Here is an 18,326-nt window from a genome sequence, read left to right as displayed (position 1 = left end):
GGAGTCCCCCGGGGCGGCGGACGCAGAACCCACTCGGTGCTGCTCCGATCCCGACTCTTCTGGAAAGTTCGGGCCGGTCCCGCAGCCTCACCGCTTAACAACCGGCCCCGCCCCGGAAGTCCTGCCCCGCCGCGCGCCGGGCCCGGGCGAGTGGCCCACCAATGGCTGATGGGGAGGGGAAGGCGCTTGGCCAATCAGCGCGCGCCTCCGCCACCCGCTTTGAGCCCGGACCCCGCCCCGCCCCGCGCGGGGGGTGGCGTCCCTGCCCAGCGTCTGCCTCGCCCTGCGCCTGCGCGCCGGGCCGCTCCCGCCCTCGGAGGCACAGAGCTGCACCGGATACGGGGCGCCGGCCCGGCCGCCACCTTCCCGGCACCGCTTCGCGCCTTTCCCCCCCTCACCCTACGCAGGCCTGACTCCGCGCCGCACAGGCCGGCCGGCGGCCCGGCCCGCTTCACTCCGCTGCGCCTTTGCCAGGACCCACTGCCCACCCCCGGCTCCGCGGGCCCAGTGCGCCTGCGCCGGGCCACGCGCCGCGGCGGGAGCCTTTGCCTGGTCACGTGGGTGACACGCTGCAGCAGCTGATTGGCTGCGGGGCAGTGGCGGCGCGAACGTCACCCGCGCGGTGAGGGGGGGGGGGTCCGTCCCGGCGTTGCCATGGGAACGGGGCCCATGGGGATGGGTGTGGTGTGGGATGGGTGTGGTGTGAAATGGGTGTGCCGTGGAGATGGGTGTGCCGTGGAGATGGGTGTGCCGTGGAGATGGGTGTGCCGTGGGATGGGTGTGTGACAGTGCCGGTGTTACACCGGGACGGAGCCTGGCTTTCCGCGGGCATGAGCTCTCCACCGCAGAGCTGGGAGGAAGAGGGCCGAGCGCCCGGCAGGGTGAGGGATCTTTGCTGTTCAGGGTCAAATTGATGTAAACTTGAAGGTTTCATAGCATGGTCTGTGTGCTGAGTGTTGCTGGATGGAAGCTGTCCCGACTCTCTCTCATCTCTTGTCTTCTGCTGCTCTCTCTTGTTTTGGTGGTTAATTTCTCGGGTGAACTCTGATTCAGTGGGAAACAAATTGAGCTTTTTTGTGGCTAGGCTCTTCTGTCAGATGGAGGAGTCCCATTAAATCCAATTGATTTTTCCTGTATATGGTTCATGGATGTGAGAATGTACAGTGGTGTAGGAAGGAAAACAGGATTGCCCTTTCACCAGCAACCTGCTCTTAGATTATGCAAGTGCTGGTGACATGCTTTGCTTTGAACTTCAGAAACTTGAACCAAGTTAGCAGAATTGGCTCAGCTAATGGATGGGCTGGCACCAGAATTCATGGACCCTGTTCCACAGGAAGGTGGCCCTCGGGAAGTAACACACTGTTTATTTTGCTCTATAGCTCAGTGATGCGTGTGTGCTGGCTCGTGGGCAAAGAGAAATGCACTCAGCGAGTGAAACTGCCGCACTTGGAAGCTGTGGTAGTTGGGCGTGGCCCAGAGACTGGGATAACGGATAAGAAGTGTTCACGGCAGCAAGGTAAGGTGATTTTGCTCAAATCCTGCTTTCCATGTGCAGAGCAGCTGAGCTTGTCTTGTTCCTCTATGCGGTCTGCAGGGTTGCCTGGTTCTTGAAGTCATCAATCCTTTTTAATAAGCACTTACTCTGGGGCCTAAAAAATCAGAGACACCCAATGACAGGACATCCACCTCCATAAACTAAAGCTTTGAATCTTAATGTGAGTTCCCAGGCCAAAAGTTGTGTTTCACTGCCTGCATCCCTGCTTCGTGAACAGCACTTCTTCTCCATAGTATTCCACCAACTGATTTTTAGCATGACTTGTTATTTTATACATAAAATAATGTGATGTTGGAGAATGTATGAAAATACCTATCACCTATACAATACTGCACATCTTCCTTGCCTTATCTTCTGTGCCTCTGGACACAGTCTTGCTCTATGCCTTTTTTTTTTTTGTCCCAGAGGGCTGGTAAGAATGTCAAGAATATGTATAAGACATCAACAGAATCCAGCTTTGTTCTGAAGTAATTCTACCCTTGGCTCAGTGTGTGGGTTGGCTCTGTTTTACCTGTGGTCCTGAAAAGAAGAGATGAGGCAGAAGTATTCTTGGCACGCATTCACAGAGATCAGCTCCAGAAAGAAACAGCTCTTCAAAAAGAGGAGTGTTTTCTGCACTGGGTGGTTCAGCAGAGTTCTTTTTATTTGCATGGTTTTGTGACACTTTGTTCTTTCTTTTCCAGTTCAGTTAAAAGCAGACTGTAACAAGGGGTATGTCACAGTTAAACAGGTATGTTTTTATGTATGGATCTGCAGTATTTCTTGTACTTACTGGGACAGTTGTACTTAGCTCCGCAAATGCTCCAAGTGATGATAATGATCACTGGGTCTGAGGGACCTGAAGCTTTCTTATCACCAAGGGAGGTTAGAGCAAGTGACCCTCAGAAGTGAACTTTCTTCTTTGTGGACCTCAATGAAATGCTGCACTATTCCTTCTAGATACATTCCAGTCTAAGACAGCAAGACTTGCAGCATCAGGGAATGCTGTTGTGAATCCTCAGTCAGTTCTGTTGGGTGCTGCATTTGAGAGACTTTGGACTTCTTCTACTAAACTTGTTTATCTTTCTCCTGAGTCTTAAACTTCATAAGCTGAGGCAGTCCTTCATTTAAGGTTGAACTTTCGTGTTAATGGGAACTCCTCAGTTGTAGAATATTTTTTGGGTGAGCTCATAGAGCTGAAGATGTGGTTACTTATGGGAAGAGATGGGATGTGAGACAGCACTGCTGGAATGCTCCTGTTACCAGATGGATGGAGGTAGGCCTACTGCCTCATGCTTACCAGACCCAGTATCTCTGAGATAATATGAAGGGAAAGGTCTCTGGTGCTGGTGTTTGTGTGTGTGCGCCCCCAGCATCAGCCTGTGCAGACAGTACCACAACATGTTCTACCTGCTGAGGGGTCACGTCTTCTCTCAAAATACCTCCACAGCCCACTAGGCACAGGCACCCCGGGGATATCTGGTGAATCTGGCAGAGGTATCTAGGACAGTTTTTCTCAGAAATCAACCCTAGTCATGGTTTGAATATTGTGTTACTGGAATCTCAGAACTGGGAATACTTTCTGGTGGTGGGTGCTAGCATGTTTTCTCTGCCTGTTGAGGAGTTGCTCCCCAGGTGACAGGTGTGTGGCACAACGTTCCAGTGATCAGTTGTTTGATAATTTATTCACTCATGGGAAGCATCCTTGACCTGAGTGAAACTGCAGAGCTGTAGACTAAAGAGATCCTGGCTGGAATCAGGTGTGTGCTCATTGTAGTGAATACCAAGTGAGAGGTGTGGTACCGTCTTGTGAAGCATGTAAGTATGGCAGTGACAAAGCTAACAAAAAGTCTCTCTGACTGAGTTTATCAGTCACAGGAGAGAGTTGATTTCCTAAAGCCTGTTTTGTGCATAAATATTAACTAAAAGCATTTTGCTCAAGACTCCTAATTTTTGTAGGGTCACCCACATGATGATACAAAATCCAGCTATCAAGCAATCACTGTAGGTTGCCTACATCACAACACCATTGCACTTAAATAATTTGCTAAAACTACTGTTACTCCTCAGAAATAGTTGCTGCTGTTACTAGTTGTTTAATAGGTTGCTAATTGGTGTGGGAAGTGCAGCACAAGTGATGCTGTAACTGTGTAACTGCTGCAGACCCAGGCTCCCTGTGACACAGGCCCTGAGGTTGTGTGCTGACAGCCGTGACTGCAAGACTGGGACAGAAGCAGATGTCCCCAGTGCTGCACTGCCTGGTCTGCTAAAGTGGGTTGATGTGGGCAGGATTGGTGGTGAATACAAAATGCATTTGCTTTCCAGGATAATGGTATTCCAGGAGAACTGAACAGAAGTTGGCAATTCCACTCACAACATAATTTTCTACTATTTTTTCCTTTTTCTGTCTACTAAAGATAGGGGTCAACCCAACTAGTGTTGATCTTGTGAATATTGGCAAGGATGAAGTGGTGAAAATGAAGCCAGGCCAAGTTCTGCATATTGTAAATAACCTTTACCCCTACACGGTGCAATTTGCCGAAGAGTCTGGGGAAACTATTCCAGAAACAGACAAGATGCCACATGAAGGCTCCTGTGAGAATGATGATATAGAACTTGTGCCCAGAAAAACAATGAAGTTGGAGGTGGTGGATACACAAGGCAGTTCTACAAATCCAAAGCTAAGCAATACCAGTGTAACTATACATGAAGGAACTTCGAGCAAAAAGGCGAGTGTGTTGCTGTTAGTACTTGTGCTGTTTCTCCTGGGGTTGTCTCCTCCATGAGGAGACATGGTCTTTTGCTTTTGTGGATTCTGCTAGTGGCAGGCATCTCAGGTGAGCACAGATCCTCAAAGTATACAGAGCATGAGAGGTGTTATGTGCTCCTGACATCACCCACGCCCTGGGAAAGTTACTTGGGACCCATGCTAACCTGACCTGAGAGTTAGGTATGTGTGAGGATGAGCAAATGAGGATTTAATCTCTGGTTTCAGCTGCAGTTTCTGCTAGAAGAACAGTCCACGTGAGCTCTATTTAGCTGCAGTCACCCAAGGACACTGTCCTAGCTCTTGAGTGGTTATCTAAAAGCAAGTGCACAGAGAACAGAACAACCTGAGCTTTTTCTTTTTAAAACTTGTTTGCTTGTAATTGCATGAAGCTTTTTTTCTCCTCCTGCTTTGTTCATTCCATGTGGCAGAACCATGTTTACATAAGTGAATGTTAGCAACCAGAATCTTTGAAAGGGAGTTTTTAGCCCTTTGACAAAATAAAAGACCTTAATGCATTTGGAACTAGTGCAGTGCTGGAGGAGAAGGCACAGAAATGAAACCCCTTAAGACAAAATTTTATTCTCAGGTTGCTGTGAGTTAACCACTTATTTAATTTGTGGACTTGGGCTGGTTATGTTAGGGCCAGATTTGTGGTAGAATGAGCAGGGAGTTGACAACTCACACTGTTTCCCTGCCAGGACTATAATAATGTTTGAAAGTCTTCCTTTGTAAGAATATGATGAATATCATTACTGCTCTGAATAGTTAAAACATCTGTTTTGAAAAAGGTGCACTCAAGACACACGTCCTATTAGGTGTTCAGTAGCAAAGTTTAGAAATAGTCTGTCTTGGCTTGATCTCCCCATGCTTTTATTGTTTTCTCTACAAGCCACTGAACAATATAAAAAAAATCAGTACATCTAAGGATCAGGCCACACACTGCAACTACTTTTTTTCTGTGCAGAGCAGTATGGGATAGGACAGTTAATGGACATCTTTGTTCTTTCTTTGGTTCTTGTGATCCCTGAAGCAGAGGGCCTTGTGCCATGACACATGCAGGCAAATTATTAAATTTAAACACATTTATAGCTCCCTGCTGTTGAATTTGTAATGTTTGGAAGATTGAACTTTCCATCTTCAACAGTATCTTGTTAAAAGTTTTCAAAAGTAGCTTTTTGGGGGCAGTTGGAGCAGGTATGTTGGCATTTTATAGAAGGGAAATAATTGAGCTCTCATTCAGCTGTTATACTGAACTATATACTATATACTATATGCTGTATAACTATAACTATATACTGTTATAGCTGTTGTACTGCTGTGTACAAATGAATATTCTTTACTGAATCCTTTGAAGTATATAATTGAACGCTTAATTGTCTTACAATTTATTTTTCCCATTCTGTGCTATAGGAACATTTAGGACACTGGAGTCAGGGTCTAAAGAGCTCCATGCAAGATCCAAAAATGCAGGTGAGAGATGTATACTTGTACTTTACAGTAGATCCTGTCTAGTAAAGCTAAATGAGCTTTCTTTCTTCCTTCTGCAATTTGCTTTAACAGTCTGGTTAATCAGTGGAGTCCTGCATGAGGGCTGAAATATACTTGCATCTCTCTCTGTAGTAACATTAACTTGGGAGTCTCTACTGTACTGATTTTGCAGATTCTCATTGTGTTAATTTCTTTGAGCTCTCTGCACTGTGAGGTTTGGCCAACAGATTTCAAAAAGGTTGATGGGAGAGCAGGCGAGCTGTGCAGTTGCTTTGTTTCATCAGGGAAACCAACTAGAACAGGGTTATCATTTGAAGCTGAGCAAGCCACAGGGTTTCCCATTCTCCAGCAGTCAGCGCTGTGTTGTTTCCTGGTTTCCAGCAAGTTCTTAACTTTCACACCTTTATGTCAGCTGACATGATCTGACCTCTGGCCTCACTGGGCCCCTTCAGGTGATGATCACTGTTAGGCTGAAGATAGTTTAGAGTCATAGTGTATGTTGAGTTGGAAGGGACCTGTCAGGATCATTGAATCCAACTCTTAGCCTTCACAGGACATTCCCAGAAATCACATCGTGTACCTGAAAGCTCTTCTTGAACTCTGACGGACCTGGTGCCATGACAGCTTCCCTGGGGAGCCTGTTCCAGTGCCCAGCCACCCTCTGGGTGAAGAACCTTTCCTGATATCCAACCTAAACCTCCCCTGACTCAGCTTCAGGCCATTTCCTCAAGTCCTGTCACTGGTCATGAGAGTGAAGAGATCAGTGCCTGCTGCTTCTTGTCTTCTCACAAGGAAGTTGTAACTGCAATGAGGTCTCCCCTCAGTTTCCTCCAGGCTGAACAGACAAAGTGACCTCAGCCGCTCCTCATATGGCTTCTTTTCAAGGCCCTTCACTATCTTCTTAGCCCTGCTTTGGACATTTTCTAAGGGCTTTATGACTTCTATTGTATCACCCAGAACTGCCCCCAGCACTCGAGGTGAGGCTGCCCCAATGCAGAGCAGAGCAGGACAATCTCCTCCCTTGCCTGGCTGTGATGCTGTGCCTGATGCTCCCCAGGACACGGGTGGCCCTTCTGGCTTCCAGGGCACTGCTGACTCACGTTCAACTTGCCACTGACCAGGACCCCCAGCTCCCATTCCATGGAGCTGCTCTCCAGTCTCTTGCTCCCCCGTCTCTCTATGTCCAGAGTTGCCCTGTCCAAGGTGAGAGTCCAGCACGTTACCTTGTTAAACTTCTGCCCAGCCCTCAATTTGTCCAGGTCTCTCTGAAGGGCTTTCCTGCCTTCAAGGGAGTTGACAGTTCCTCCCAGCTTAGTGTCATTGGCAAACTTGCTTTCTGTTCTTTCCAGTCTTGTGTCCAGGTCATTTATGAAGCTGTTGAGGAGCTCAGGGCTGAGATGGAGCCCTGTGGAACCCCACCAGTGACAGGTCACCAGTCTGATGTCACCCCATTCACTGTAACCCTTTGTGCCACACCTGTGAGCCAGTCCTTGCTTAACTGATAACTAAACAGAAGGCTCCTGTTTCTGGATTGATTTTTCTTCTAATTCAAGTGTGAAGTGTTGAACTGTGTAGATTTACAGGAGATCTGGATGCCCATTGTCCTAGAGTTGCCAGTGCTTTCAAATGAGTCTATATACAGGGGATGATAAAACCCCTATAGAGTACGTTCTTCTTCTGTACTTTTTAAACATGAAGCTTAATTTTTACCCCTGAAGGAGAATTCTATATACTTACCAAAACCAGGCTTTCTTGACCCAAAATGTAAGCAGGTTTTAAAACTGTTCTTTTAATGTTAGACACAAATAACTGTTTATGAGTGAAGGTTAGCTTTATTAGTTGTAGTTTCAATCTGAATACACAAACAATAGAACTCCTATCTTTTCTTTTTGATCAAATATTAAATGGCCATATTTCTTTTTTCTTGGACATGAAAAGACTTGAACGTGATCCTGTTCCTGTTGGCAGCAGGAGCAGACAGTAATACGTGTGTATAAAATATCTTGCTGCTGAAAGAATCAGTCCTCTGATTTGTGTGCCAATAGAACTCTATTCTTCTTTCCTGTAGAGTAAGACTGATCTGTATATAAACATACGAGACTTAATTAGCAAAGGTGACAAAGACATCATCCATCTCTCATCAGCTGGTGCCCTGCTAAGAGACCAGAGACACAATACACAGTTTCTCTGTCACAACCTGATGGGTTTTTCTTGCTGGGTTCTCCCCACTGTTGTCCACAAGCTTCCCAACCATTTCTCTTCCTCAGTTGCACTGAATTGTTGCAGAACATAAAACAAAATGAAAACAGGAAGAAGGACATGATGGACAGGAATCTGTTCTCCTTCTTGTGAGTGATCTTACAAAGCAGCACACTGGGTAGGATGAACTGAAATAGCCCAGACTTGAATATTTTTGTCTTCATAATGCTGGTGGAGGTCTGCCGCACACTGCTGGTAGCACATCTGAGATTTGTGCTTCACTCTGGAAATCTGCAACCTAATACATTCCAACATATTCTGTATTGAGCACCGTGGTTTTGTTTGTGACTGCAGAGCTTGAGCGTAGCCTGATGGAAGTAGAGTTCCCTAGGCCTCACTGATATCTCAGTCCAGGTGATTTTCAAAAGGTCATATACCCCTGTAGTTATGGTTAACTTACTGCAAAGTAAGATTAGAACGCTTTTGCCCCTTTTATAATGAAGTATATGAAAAAGGATGCTGGAACACCTCTCCATAGCTGCCTGGTATGTTATGGAAGAGGGTACTTATCCTGGAGCAGCTTAATTCTAGCAAAAGTTTTCACTGGATAGCATCTCTCCACTAAATATAGTGCTTATAGGAATAATATGTTTAACTTTCAATTGGGAAGTAATCTAGTTATTTCATTTTTTTGCAAGGTTTACAAAGATGAAAAGATTGTAGTCATCAAGGATAAATATCCCAAAGCACGTTACCACTGGCTTGTCTTACCATGGGACCCTATTTCAAGCCTGAAGTCAGTCACCAGGGATCACCTTGCACTTCTGGAACATATGCACGCCGTTGGGCAAAAAATGATTGAACAGTGCCCTGCCAGGGAGAGCCTGGAGTTCCGACTGGGTTACCATGCTATCCCCAGTATGAGGTAAGACCTAGAGGAGTCATGTGGTGGACATGCTGTTGTTCCAGTTACACAGATCTGGGGCTAAATCCATGAGGAGATTTGGCATTGCTAAAGAACAGGCAGTCCTCCTCAACACTAGAGACAGCTTGGTGTGCAGTCCTTTGCCCCACGCTGCTGTATACATCCTGAGGCACGGGGGAAATGCCTGTTGGGCTTCCCTAGCAGAGGTTGGTGCCTGGGGCTGTGGGATGCCTGTGGTCCAGCCCCAGTGACAGAAGCACTGCTGCCATTGCTGGGGCATCCCGCTCTCAGGGCACCAGCATGAGATTAGAGACTGACTCCTAGACCTGCCAAGTCCTGCCTAATACCAAGCAAGGATTTGAGTCTTGTGTCTAAGTCCAGACCTTAGAGTGTCCAAGTGTCTGTTGATACAGCAGTCAGTTGTTCTCCAGTTCTTGAATGAAGCTTTTGAACACTGATCAAGTCCCATTCAATTACTCTACAAATAATAAAACTTTGGTTTATTATTAAATCTTTAATAAACCTGTGGTTTGCTAACACTACTGTCTCTGCCTTTTTGGAAACTAGCAGGAATATAGACTGCAGTGAGGGACCAATGGAATATGCAGACTACTGACCCTGACTGTTTATAAGTGACATGCTTGGCAAGAGACAGTGCTTCCAGAACAGACTGTGTTTCTTCTGTCACAGGGTCAGGAATGACCCACAAGGCTGGCACCCTGTTGAATCATGTTTGCTACTGATACAACTGCAAAACAACTTTGAGCATTAACCTTCTTCTCTCATATCTACATTATATTTTTTTTCAGTCAGCTACATTTGCATGTAATCAGCCAGGATTTTGATTCTCTGGCCCTGAAAACCAAAAAGCACTGGAATTCTTTTACTACAGACTACTTCTTAAACTCTCAAGGTAATGATTAGAGAAAGTATTTCATAACATGTAATCCCACTTGCAGATTCTGGCTTCGGGCTTTTCTTCTAAACAAATGTGCAAGTCATACATTTTAATTGCAGTAAGTGAAAGATTTTATTTAATTTAAGATATTGGGGAGTAGCACTGAGTAAAAGTCAACAAATTTCTGAGTAAAAGTCAACAAATTTTGTGGCTGGTTTAAATTAGAATGCAGCAATGACACATTGTGCATGCAAAACAATGCACGGAGATTTGCAGTGTCATGTGTTTCATGACACTATGTGGTCTCAATACCTATGGTCTTTTTTATTTTTTTCCCCAGATGTGATAGAGATGGTAAGAAGCAAGGGAAAAGTGATAGTGAAAGACCATACCTCTGAACTTCTCAAACTCCCCCTCAGATGCCATCGCTGTAAACAACAGCTGTCCACAATCCCGCAGTTAAAGGAACATCTTCGGAAACATTGGCCAAAATGATTTTGCAAAAAATAATCTTTCAATCTATCTTCAGATTTCAAGCCAACACAAAGACCACAAAATGTTAATGGAAATGTATGTTTATTAACTAGAGTGACATGTTGTAATGTGGGGAAAAGTGGCCTGGAAACAGCAGCATACTAATTTAGTAATAGCTTCAACAAAACCTCAAGCCCTTTTCTTCCTTCCTACTGAAAATGTAAATAAAGTGACTTCTGAAATGGAAACTTTTTGGTGCAGCTTTATTGTCGTACAGTCACACTAATCTGTAAGTGAACTGAAGTCTGGGACAAGTGCTTTGTTTGGATGAAAGGATTTATTTTAATTCAGAAGCTGAACTGAGCCCAGATCTACTGAGAAAGGAAAGAAACAATGATTTAGAGGTCTTTCTCTTGACGTTTTCTGCTTACCACTGAAGTTCCTCCTATGTGTTAATGTTGCAGGCACTGGTGTGGCTGACAGAATGTACTGTCAGAGGAGAGGCAGGAGCAGCAGCTGATCACCCCCACTTCGCTGAAAGGCCTGACAGTTCAGTGCTGCTGAACTGCCCCTCAGCTAGGGGACAGCCACTGCTCAGGCTCTAAGTGGAGCAAAAATCTCATTTGGGTACAAGGATGTATTTACACATTTTTTATGTAATACATTTGTAATACACAATAACCAGCTTTACTGCTTCCTAGAGTAATAAAACTATCAAGGTTTGCAGTTGCTTGTCTGCATATATTGAGGTTGGTACAGAAATTCTGTGGTTTAATCCCGTACTGTTTCTGCAATCAGGATTTTAGTGAGCCTCTAATAATTTGATTGTTGTCAAGATGTGAACTTCCAGAAGCAGCAGGACAATACTAGTAAAAATCTCTTGAGTCCAGATCTGGTTTGTACAGTTCAGCTCCATCCTAAGCCCAACTTTGAGTTAAGTAAGATGATCTCTGGGTGAAATGGCTTTCAGTAAAAGAGTGCACAGAGCTTTTGTTACACAAGCAAAATGCTGCTCCTAACAATAACATATTCTCTAGGGAGAGGGTGTCCTCTTCTTCCATTCCCCCATGCAGCAGCATGTTGCTGTACCCACTCAAATGGGGCAAATAATAAGCAAATGTTGCTGGAAAAGAATAAAGATGTTTCTGTCGTAAAGTTATTCTCAAAAATGTGCTCTTTCAACCTGGTATGCAAGATGCCAAACCACACAGAGGATCACATTTATTTCATGCCTGTGCAGAGTTAGGTGCTAGCTGGTTAATCCACAGAGGCAGCACATCCAGTTCTAGCCAAGCAGTATAGCTAAGATATTTTCAAAACATCTGTCTGCACTTACCTGATGTCTAAATACCTGCTGACTCAATAGCTATTGGACAATCTTTTGCCTGCTTCAATATAAGGGTGCAATGTGTTTTGAAATTATTGTGCATGTTCAGTAGGTAGGATTCTTCATTTGGAGGTGGGTAGTCTAATCTTTACAGATATGGCTTTCACATTATAATGAGCTAAGTTCATCTAAAGGATGCTTTTTAGCTGATTTAGTTAATTTCAGTAAAACATGGAACCTTGCCAAATGCACGATTTCTGTTTGTGTTCTCCACTTGTTTCAAAACTATTCTGCAAGACCTGCCATTTCCCACTTTTCTGGATCTTTAAAGTATTTATAGTTCTCCTATGACTCACTGTGCAAAATCTTTTCTTAAACCATTCATCTTTCACCAGAATGGGGTACAGTAAGGTGAACAGGTGGCCGTGGCCTAATTTAAAACACCAGCCACAGTTCAGCTATTGCTGACATCAGTAATAATATGCCTTAAATTACAGAATAAAGCTTAGACAGTAAGGAACAAGGACAAAAGCACAGCCAGTCTATGAATCCATTCTTGTCACAAACCAGGGCTTCAGCTGCTCCGGAGGTAAAGTGCTAATGCTTTGCAACAGGAACTAATTTGGACCAAGGCCAGCTGCAAATGCTAGAGAGCTGTGGTCTTCCTCATAGCAGACCCAGGCCAAAAAGGGAAGCCATGCTTCTTCACAGTGAAATGTGCTGCTTTTGGCCCATGGCCCATCACATCTGGGTGGGAGTCATGGTTTTAGAACCTCTCGGAGCAGGTCAGAGTGAAGCATAACCCCCTGCAATCCATCTGTCTGGGAACAGCGTGCAGCTGAGTCACAGTTGCCACACACTCAAATGGGGAGCACGATTCAGGGGGACAAGCCTATCTATGATGTTGTAAATCAGCAGCATCACCAGGAGAACCACTGCCACTGGGCTGACCCCAGGGGGAGGGATGGCAGCATGTCCAGCACTGTGTGAGGTCACCACTGTATGGGAAAGGTCCGCAGGAATGGCAGCAGTGGGCACCAGCTCTCTGAAGCCAAGAAGGGGCAGCCACCTATAGGGGTAGCCTCAAGGCCACAAAGCGTCACGAGTGACTTTGAGGCTTCGCAGGGACCCACAGCCTTCCTCCAATCTTTCCTCTACAGCTGCCAAGTCCATACAGGAGACTGCGAGCAACCAATACAACATCTCTGTTGGAAGAGAGCTGCAGAATAGCAACATAACCTTAACACTCATCAGCCAGTGATGATAAAGCATCTCCCTTCCACGCCTGGCTGTAATTAGATCTCTACTGGAACTGTACTGTCTTCTGTGATATTGTTACAGGAATGCAGCCTAAAGCCAAGGAAGATGTGGTAAAGGAGTTTCCATGAGATGTGCCATGAGATATGTGAAGGGATTAACAAGGGATTAACATGGACTGATTGGTAGGCTGATGGGGTGACAGTTTATCAGGTGGAGGGCCAGATGACCCCTGCTCCTGCAGCCATCCCAGTGGAAAAGAGAATGGTACAAGAGTTCTATTTCACCCTTATGAAAATGCCACTGGCTTTGTTCTCTCTTTGTAACACTTAATAATCATTTACAAAGAAAGTTCTCTCCCCCTCTTCTCCATTTACAATTGCAGTTATAGAATATGAGACTATAGTCTCATCTCTGCTTCTCTCAAAAAGAATAAATTTATTCTTTAAAAGCCTCCAAGGCAGAGAAAGAGAACATAACCACCTTGCAGACAAGTCAAGGGTCTTACTCATCTCTCCCTCAGAGCAGAGTTGCCTCTTTGGAAAGATCTGTGACTCTGACCTCATTAGAGTATACCTGGGAACACTTGTACAAAGCACTCTACACTTGTATTTAGCAGGTGTGTTTATCACTGGCAAGAACTATAATCTATTGCTCCAATGAACCACACTGTGCATCTGTTCATGAAACTTCCTACTGAACTTGATGGATTTATGTTCCTTCTGTGTTTAATGAAGCTAATCAGCAGACAGGTGAAAAATACCTAGCAAGGGAAACAGGCTTCCATACAGCCATATTTGCTCAGAGGTTGAGACATTTTTAAAGTGAACTTCGTATTTCTGCATTAATGGTTTACTTCAATTCCTGGTAACTGTGTTTGTAGGAGCCCCCACAGAATTCCTAAGAGTAAATTCAATTTGTCTGTAATGACAGAAACTAAAACTGAGTATATTTCAGGATTACAGGCATCACTAAGAAAGCAAAAGAACATGGCAGCAGAAATCAAGGGAAAGCTGACTCTGAGCTGCTACTGAGAAGAAATTAAGGTTCAGCAACTGCAGAAGTAGTAAGAGGGATATTCCCCCTCAAGGCTCACCCACTCTAGGTGCTGCTCCCAGCTCTACTGCTCCTTACTCCAAGTTCACTCAGGACAGAAAGGTGCAGGGGAAGACAGTAAGAATTTTAAGAATGATGTATAAGACTGGTCTTCACTTGGATGGCAGATTTTTGCCTTGGTGGGAGAACAAGAAAGCACACCTAACACAAAAGGGTCTTTGGCTTTCACCATCACCATGATGAAAAAACCAAAGAAATCATACGCATACTTAGGCACAAGCACGAATCCTCAGTAAGCCAGTGGCAATTTTATCTTTTCTTGTGTTCTCTATCTAAACAATAGCTTCAGTTGTGCAAGACCTCAGCATTTCTTGGCATCAGATTTAGGAATGTCAGGAATTACTAGAGTCAGTGTCACATTTCAGTTGCAGGGCCAGAGTGCTTTGCAGAGAAGCACAGATTCTCCAGATCTGGTAGATGGCTTCTGTATTTCACCATGGACTATGCTCTGCTACCATTTTGAAGACCCAGATCCTGTGAAACAGTCTTGCCCTGTAAAGACTTTCATGTGTTTTGCTATCTCAAAAGGCTTTACTCTTGGAGAATCTCTTTCCAATGTAGTCACAGTATTTGACAACAGGCTTAAGTCACCCCCACACAACCTAGAACAGGCCAAGGCAACTCAGAACAACTGGAGATGTGCTCCAATGCTTCACACTGAAAAAAGACTTTTACCACTCCCCTCCACCCAGCAAGCCCAAGCCAGCACAACACAGACAGTGCAAGACTAAATGGCCACTCCAATCTGATGGAGTTCTTGCCACACAAAAACAGTTACTGACAGCACTGCACATGCTCACGCTGTGCAGTCAGAACACAGCTGTGCCATTAAACAACTCCAACAGACAGTAAGCACCTTGCTTGTAAGGTGTTTTTCTGCAGAACCCAATGGAAATGGCTTGAACACTACAACTGCCAGGCCAAAATTAACCAAGAAGGGAATGCTGCCACTGAGAGGGTTTCCAGCCTCATCTCCTTCCTCTGCTCCCAGAACTACTGCTGTTACTTCTTGCATCAGATGACAGTATTCTGAGGAAAAAACAAATTCTCAGTACAAGATCAGTTTCCAGATGACACAGTTCTGCAATAATGCTGTGCACTATTGCACTATTATCAGGATACAGCTGCTGATCGGTCAGTGCCATAAAGCACCATTACTTTATCTTCTTTGATCTTAGATAATTAGGGTAGTATTACTCAGCAGAGTGGAACACCAACACCTCTGTCCAAGACCACCCTGGTGTGACCAGGCCCAGTTTCAATACAATGGCTGTTGGCACTGCAGGATTCATTCTGATATAACAAAGCAATAATGAAAATCTGGTATCAGCAACACCCAGCTTCAGCAGAAAAGACACAAAATTTGTTTGGCAACTACAGGAATTTGCGATTGGTACAGTCTTGCAGGTGAGTTCTCTAAAGCAGGCTGAAGTGCTTAAAATGTGGCCTGTTATCATAGCAGGTATCAACTCTGGGAGGGAGGGATGGCAGTGAAGTTAACCCATCCAACACTGGTGGGATTGCTTCATCCAGAAGGGGGGAACAGTGGTATGAGCTGTCAGAGCTGCATGTCCTTTTGCTCCCCCAGCCTCACAAGCCACCTCTGCAGTGAACATGAGGGCTGTGCCCATAAGTGTGACACCATATGGGTGGCAGTCACAGCTGCACCAGGTGGAGGGACCCTTCACTTGCACAGCTCTAAGAACAGTGTATCAGAAATACGAGAACAGCAACGGCTTCTGCAAAGATATAATGAAATTATATGAAAAGTTAGAGTTCAGAGTCCACAGAGATTCCTTGGCTTCTGGTTACTGGAGAAGATGCAGCTTCCACTGTACATTTTTATTGAATTTTGGTGGAGTCAGTACTTCTGGATCTGAAAGACAAATGGAGCAAGTGTCAGAACAGGGGGTAACAGCATACAGTTTCTTCAAGAGCTGTCAACTACTTTGTCCACTTTTCTTACGTCAAAGGATGCTGAGAAATCTCTTGCCATCTATAATTTCCCTGTAGTGACCGATAACCAGCCTGCACAGGAGAGTGTCCTCAGAAGACCTGCTTTCACCAGGAAACGTCTGGGCACACCAAGTCCCCTCTTAATCGTTAAGTGTTACTGTTCTGAACGAGGAGGCACAGGCACAAAGCCACAACCATTAGTGGCACAAAGCAGAACCCCATTAATTCACCTGTCACTGGCCCATCATGCACCACAGTGAGCTCCTTCAGGAGAAAGAGCTTTTTCTGAAGCCAGCCCTGGTAAGTGGCAATAGACAGGTTGAATCTATAGATTTTTTTTTCTCTCTGGCAATTTCAGGACTAGCAGGGAAAGAAGATGTAGGACTAGGGGAAAGATGAAAGACTGAGGAACTGGGACCATCCTTTGCTAGGTCTCTCAGCCCTGATTTTGTATTCACTGCAAGGACTTTGAGAAGGCAAAGTGACATGACAGATTGTAGCCTGGTCTGGTCAAGGGCCTGACTGACAAAGCCAGAGAGAAAAATTCAGCAGGTAATTTACAAGATGATTTATCTAACACGCTCTTTAAGAAATCAGATTTTCAATTCCCTCATAACAGGCTGACATTACACACACAGTAACCCAAGAACAGTTGAGATATTTTAGCACAGAAGACAGTTTTAAGGTGAAACAGTTTTAGAACATGAATTCAGAGAAAAATAAACTTTATTAAGAAAGCTGCTCACTTGCCACAAGGCAGGATGGTACACCCATAAAGAAAAGCAAGGAACCACCACAGCTGAGTAACTGGTACAACTGTTGGCAGGTAGCAGTGTTTGGAGAGCCTCCAAGCCCACCAACCTCCCTGACATTTCACACCTAAACTTAACTCAGAAACTCAACTAACCTTGTACAACAGGAGGCATCATCCTCTTTTGCTGATAAGCAGCCATAATGCTGTTTGCAGTTGAATTGGGCCCCAAGACCTGTAAGAGGAAATAGCCATGTTCCAACCTGAACAATGCAAGGCACAAGCAAGGGACATCCTCAAAGGAAACTCTGCTATGATTGTCCAAAACCAGGAGACCTCACAGTACAAAGTGAACAGGATCAAAGTGTGATTGGTGTGATCAAAGCCCAGTAATGTCTCAGAAAAGTTAATACAGAGGCAGAAAGAGAGAATTGCTTTCACACAGCTTTTCATGACACAGAACTCTTATCCAGCACCTACTTCTTCACAGTACCATAAATGTCATGATTCAGGAGGACTGACTTCATTACAGCACCATCAATATTTAAAGTTCGTCTGGGAGTCTCTGTTCCCTGTCACACAGAACAATTTTAGTCTGTCTTTAAGAGTCCTGCTAATCAGCAGTTGGGGAGGAAGATACTGGGGAACATTTTGTGTTCACCATAAATGCTCAGAAACACTTATTAGAAATAAAGACTTTTACTCTGGAAGAGAACTAACTAAAGCCCTTGTGATTTCCTTATTCTGCTTTAAGCTGAAGCTTAGAAGCCTGACATAACCCTTCTTTATGTGAATTACTTCTTATGATATATGGTTCAGACTTAATTGACCAATCCAGTAGTTTTTCACTTCACAAGAACTACTCTACTCCAGTACGCTTCTACCATTAGGTCTAGAAAAGAGGGAGTGTTCCCATATTCTACAAATTGCTTAAGATGGAGCTTACAAAAACACATCACCACTAGGACAAGGCAACACAAGCCTCAGAAGCCCTCATCACATCAATGTGGCACTCAGGGCAGGGATGACAGTAGACTATATATGTTGTACCCATCTAGAGTGTACTGACTCAGCAGGTCCTGCCCAGAATATCTACTGAACCTCTAATAGAAAAAAACCCCAGATTTTGAAAGCCACGGAAGGATTCTAGGGTCTGTGCTGGAGAATGCAAAATACTGCTAAACACTTGATACTGTCTAGTGAAAGTGATAAGTGTTGTGGATGAGCACAGACCAGGCTGACAGAGCTCTGTTGCAGGTCTGGAGTCCAGATTTCTGGGACTGAGGTCTCCATCAACTGCAAAACCTCTTCCAGGACTTGCTGCAGTGCCCCAGCTTGTTCATCATAACCAAAGAGCACAAGCTGCTTCAGAAGGATGTGTATCTCTCCTGCAGGAGGGAACAGAAGCAATAAAATAGTAATCAACACAGGTATACTAAATAAAAAGCTGCATTTCTTTGCTATCAGCACACAGGAAGGAGAGCAGCAACTCAGAACAGGTTCTGTTCCTACTGAGCCCCTACAGTGTCTGAGAACAAAAACAAGACAAATCTGAAAAGGTACTGAGAAGGCTTCTTTTTTCTGCTCCCAACCTCAAATGCACAGAGTTCATGTTATTCTGAGCACAGAGG

The 18,326-nt window shown here is 44.7% G+C and overlaps 2 protein-coding genes across 5 annotated transcripts in view; one reads left to right on the top strand and one right to left on the bottom strand.

Annotated features, from left to right (window-relative positions):
- Positions 1 to 168: 168 nt before the first annotated feature.
- APTX (aprataxin) lies at positions 169 to 10,536 on the top strand. 3 transcript variants are annotated; one of them, XM_054652357.2, is made up of 8 exons: positions 169 to 557; positions 1,380 to 1,516; positions 2,239 to 2,285; positions 3,952 to 4,263; positions 5,715 to 5,774; positions 8,690 to 8,916; positions 9,726 to 9,829; positions 10,155 to 10,536. In XM_054652357.2, the coding sequence occupies exons 1-8, from the start codon at positions 169 to 171 to the stop codon at positions 10,307 to 10,309; spliced, it is 1,431 nt and encodes a 476-aa protein (XP_054508332.2). In that variant the 3' UTR covers positions 10,310 to 10,536. The 3 variants fall into 3 exon arrangements, with proteins under 3 accessions (XP_054508332.2, XP_054508330.2, XP_054508331.2); XM_054652355.2 differs by having other exon boundaries at positions 465 to 622; XM_054652356.2 differs by lacking the exon at positions 169 to 557 and adding an exon at positions 697 to 881.
- ELP1 (elongator acetyltransferase complex subunit 1) overlaps positions 10,374 to 18,326 on the bottom strand; it is a 36,674-nt gene continuing 28,721 nt past the window's right edge. For both annotated transcript variants that reach the window (XM_077171523.1, XM_054652353.2), the window contains exons 34-36: positions 17,929 to 18,083; positions 16,852 to 16,930; positions 10,374 to 15,864 (exon numbers count right to left, since the gene is read on the bottom strand). In XM_077171523.1, the coding sequence (XP_077027638.1) occupies positions 15,797 to 15,864; positions 16,852 to 16,930; positions 17,929 to 18,083 (302 nt within the window). In that variant the 3' untranslated portion in view covers positions 10,374 to 15,796. The remainder of the gene's footprint in view (positions 15,865 to 16,851; positions 16,931 to 17,928; positions 18,084 to 18,326) is intronic.

This window comes from Agelaius phoeniceus, chromosome Z (assembly GCF_051311805.1).
Source record: "Agelaius phoeniceus isolate bAgePho1 chromosome Z, bAgePho1.hap1, whole genome shotgun sequence".
NCBI lineage: Eukaryota > Metazoa > Chordata > Aves > Passeriformes > Icteridae > Agelaius > Agelaius phoeniceus.
Note: the sequence above shows the minus strand (reverse complement) of the source record. Positions and strands in the feature narration are given on the sequence as shown.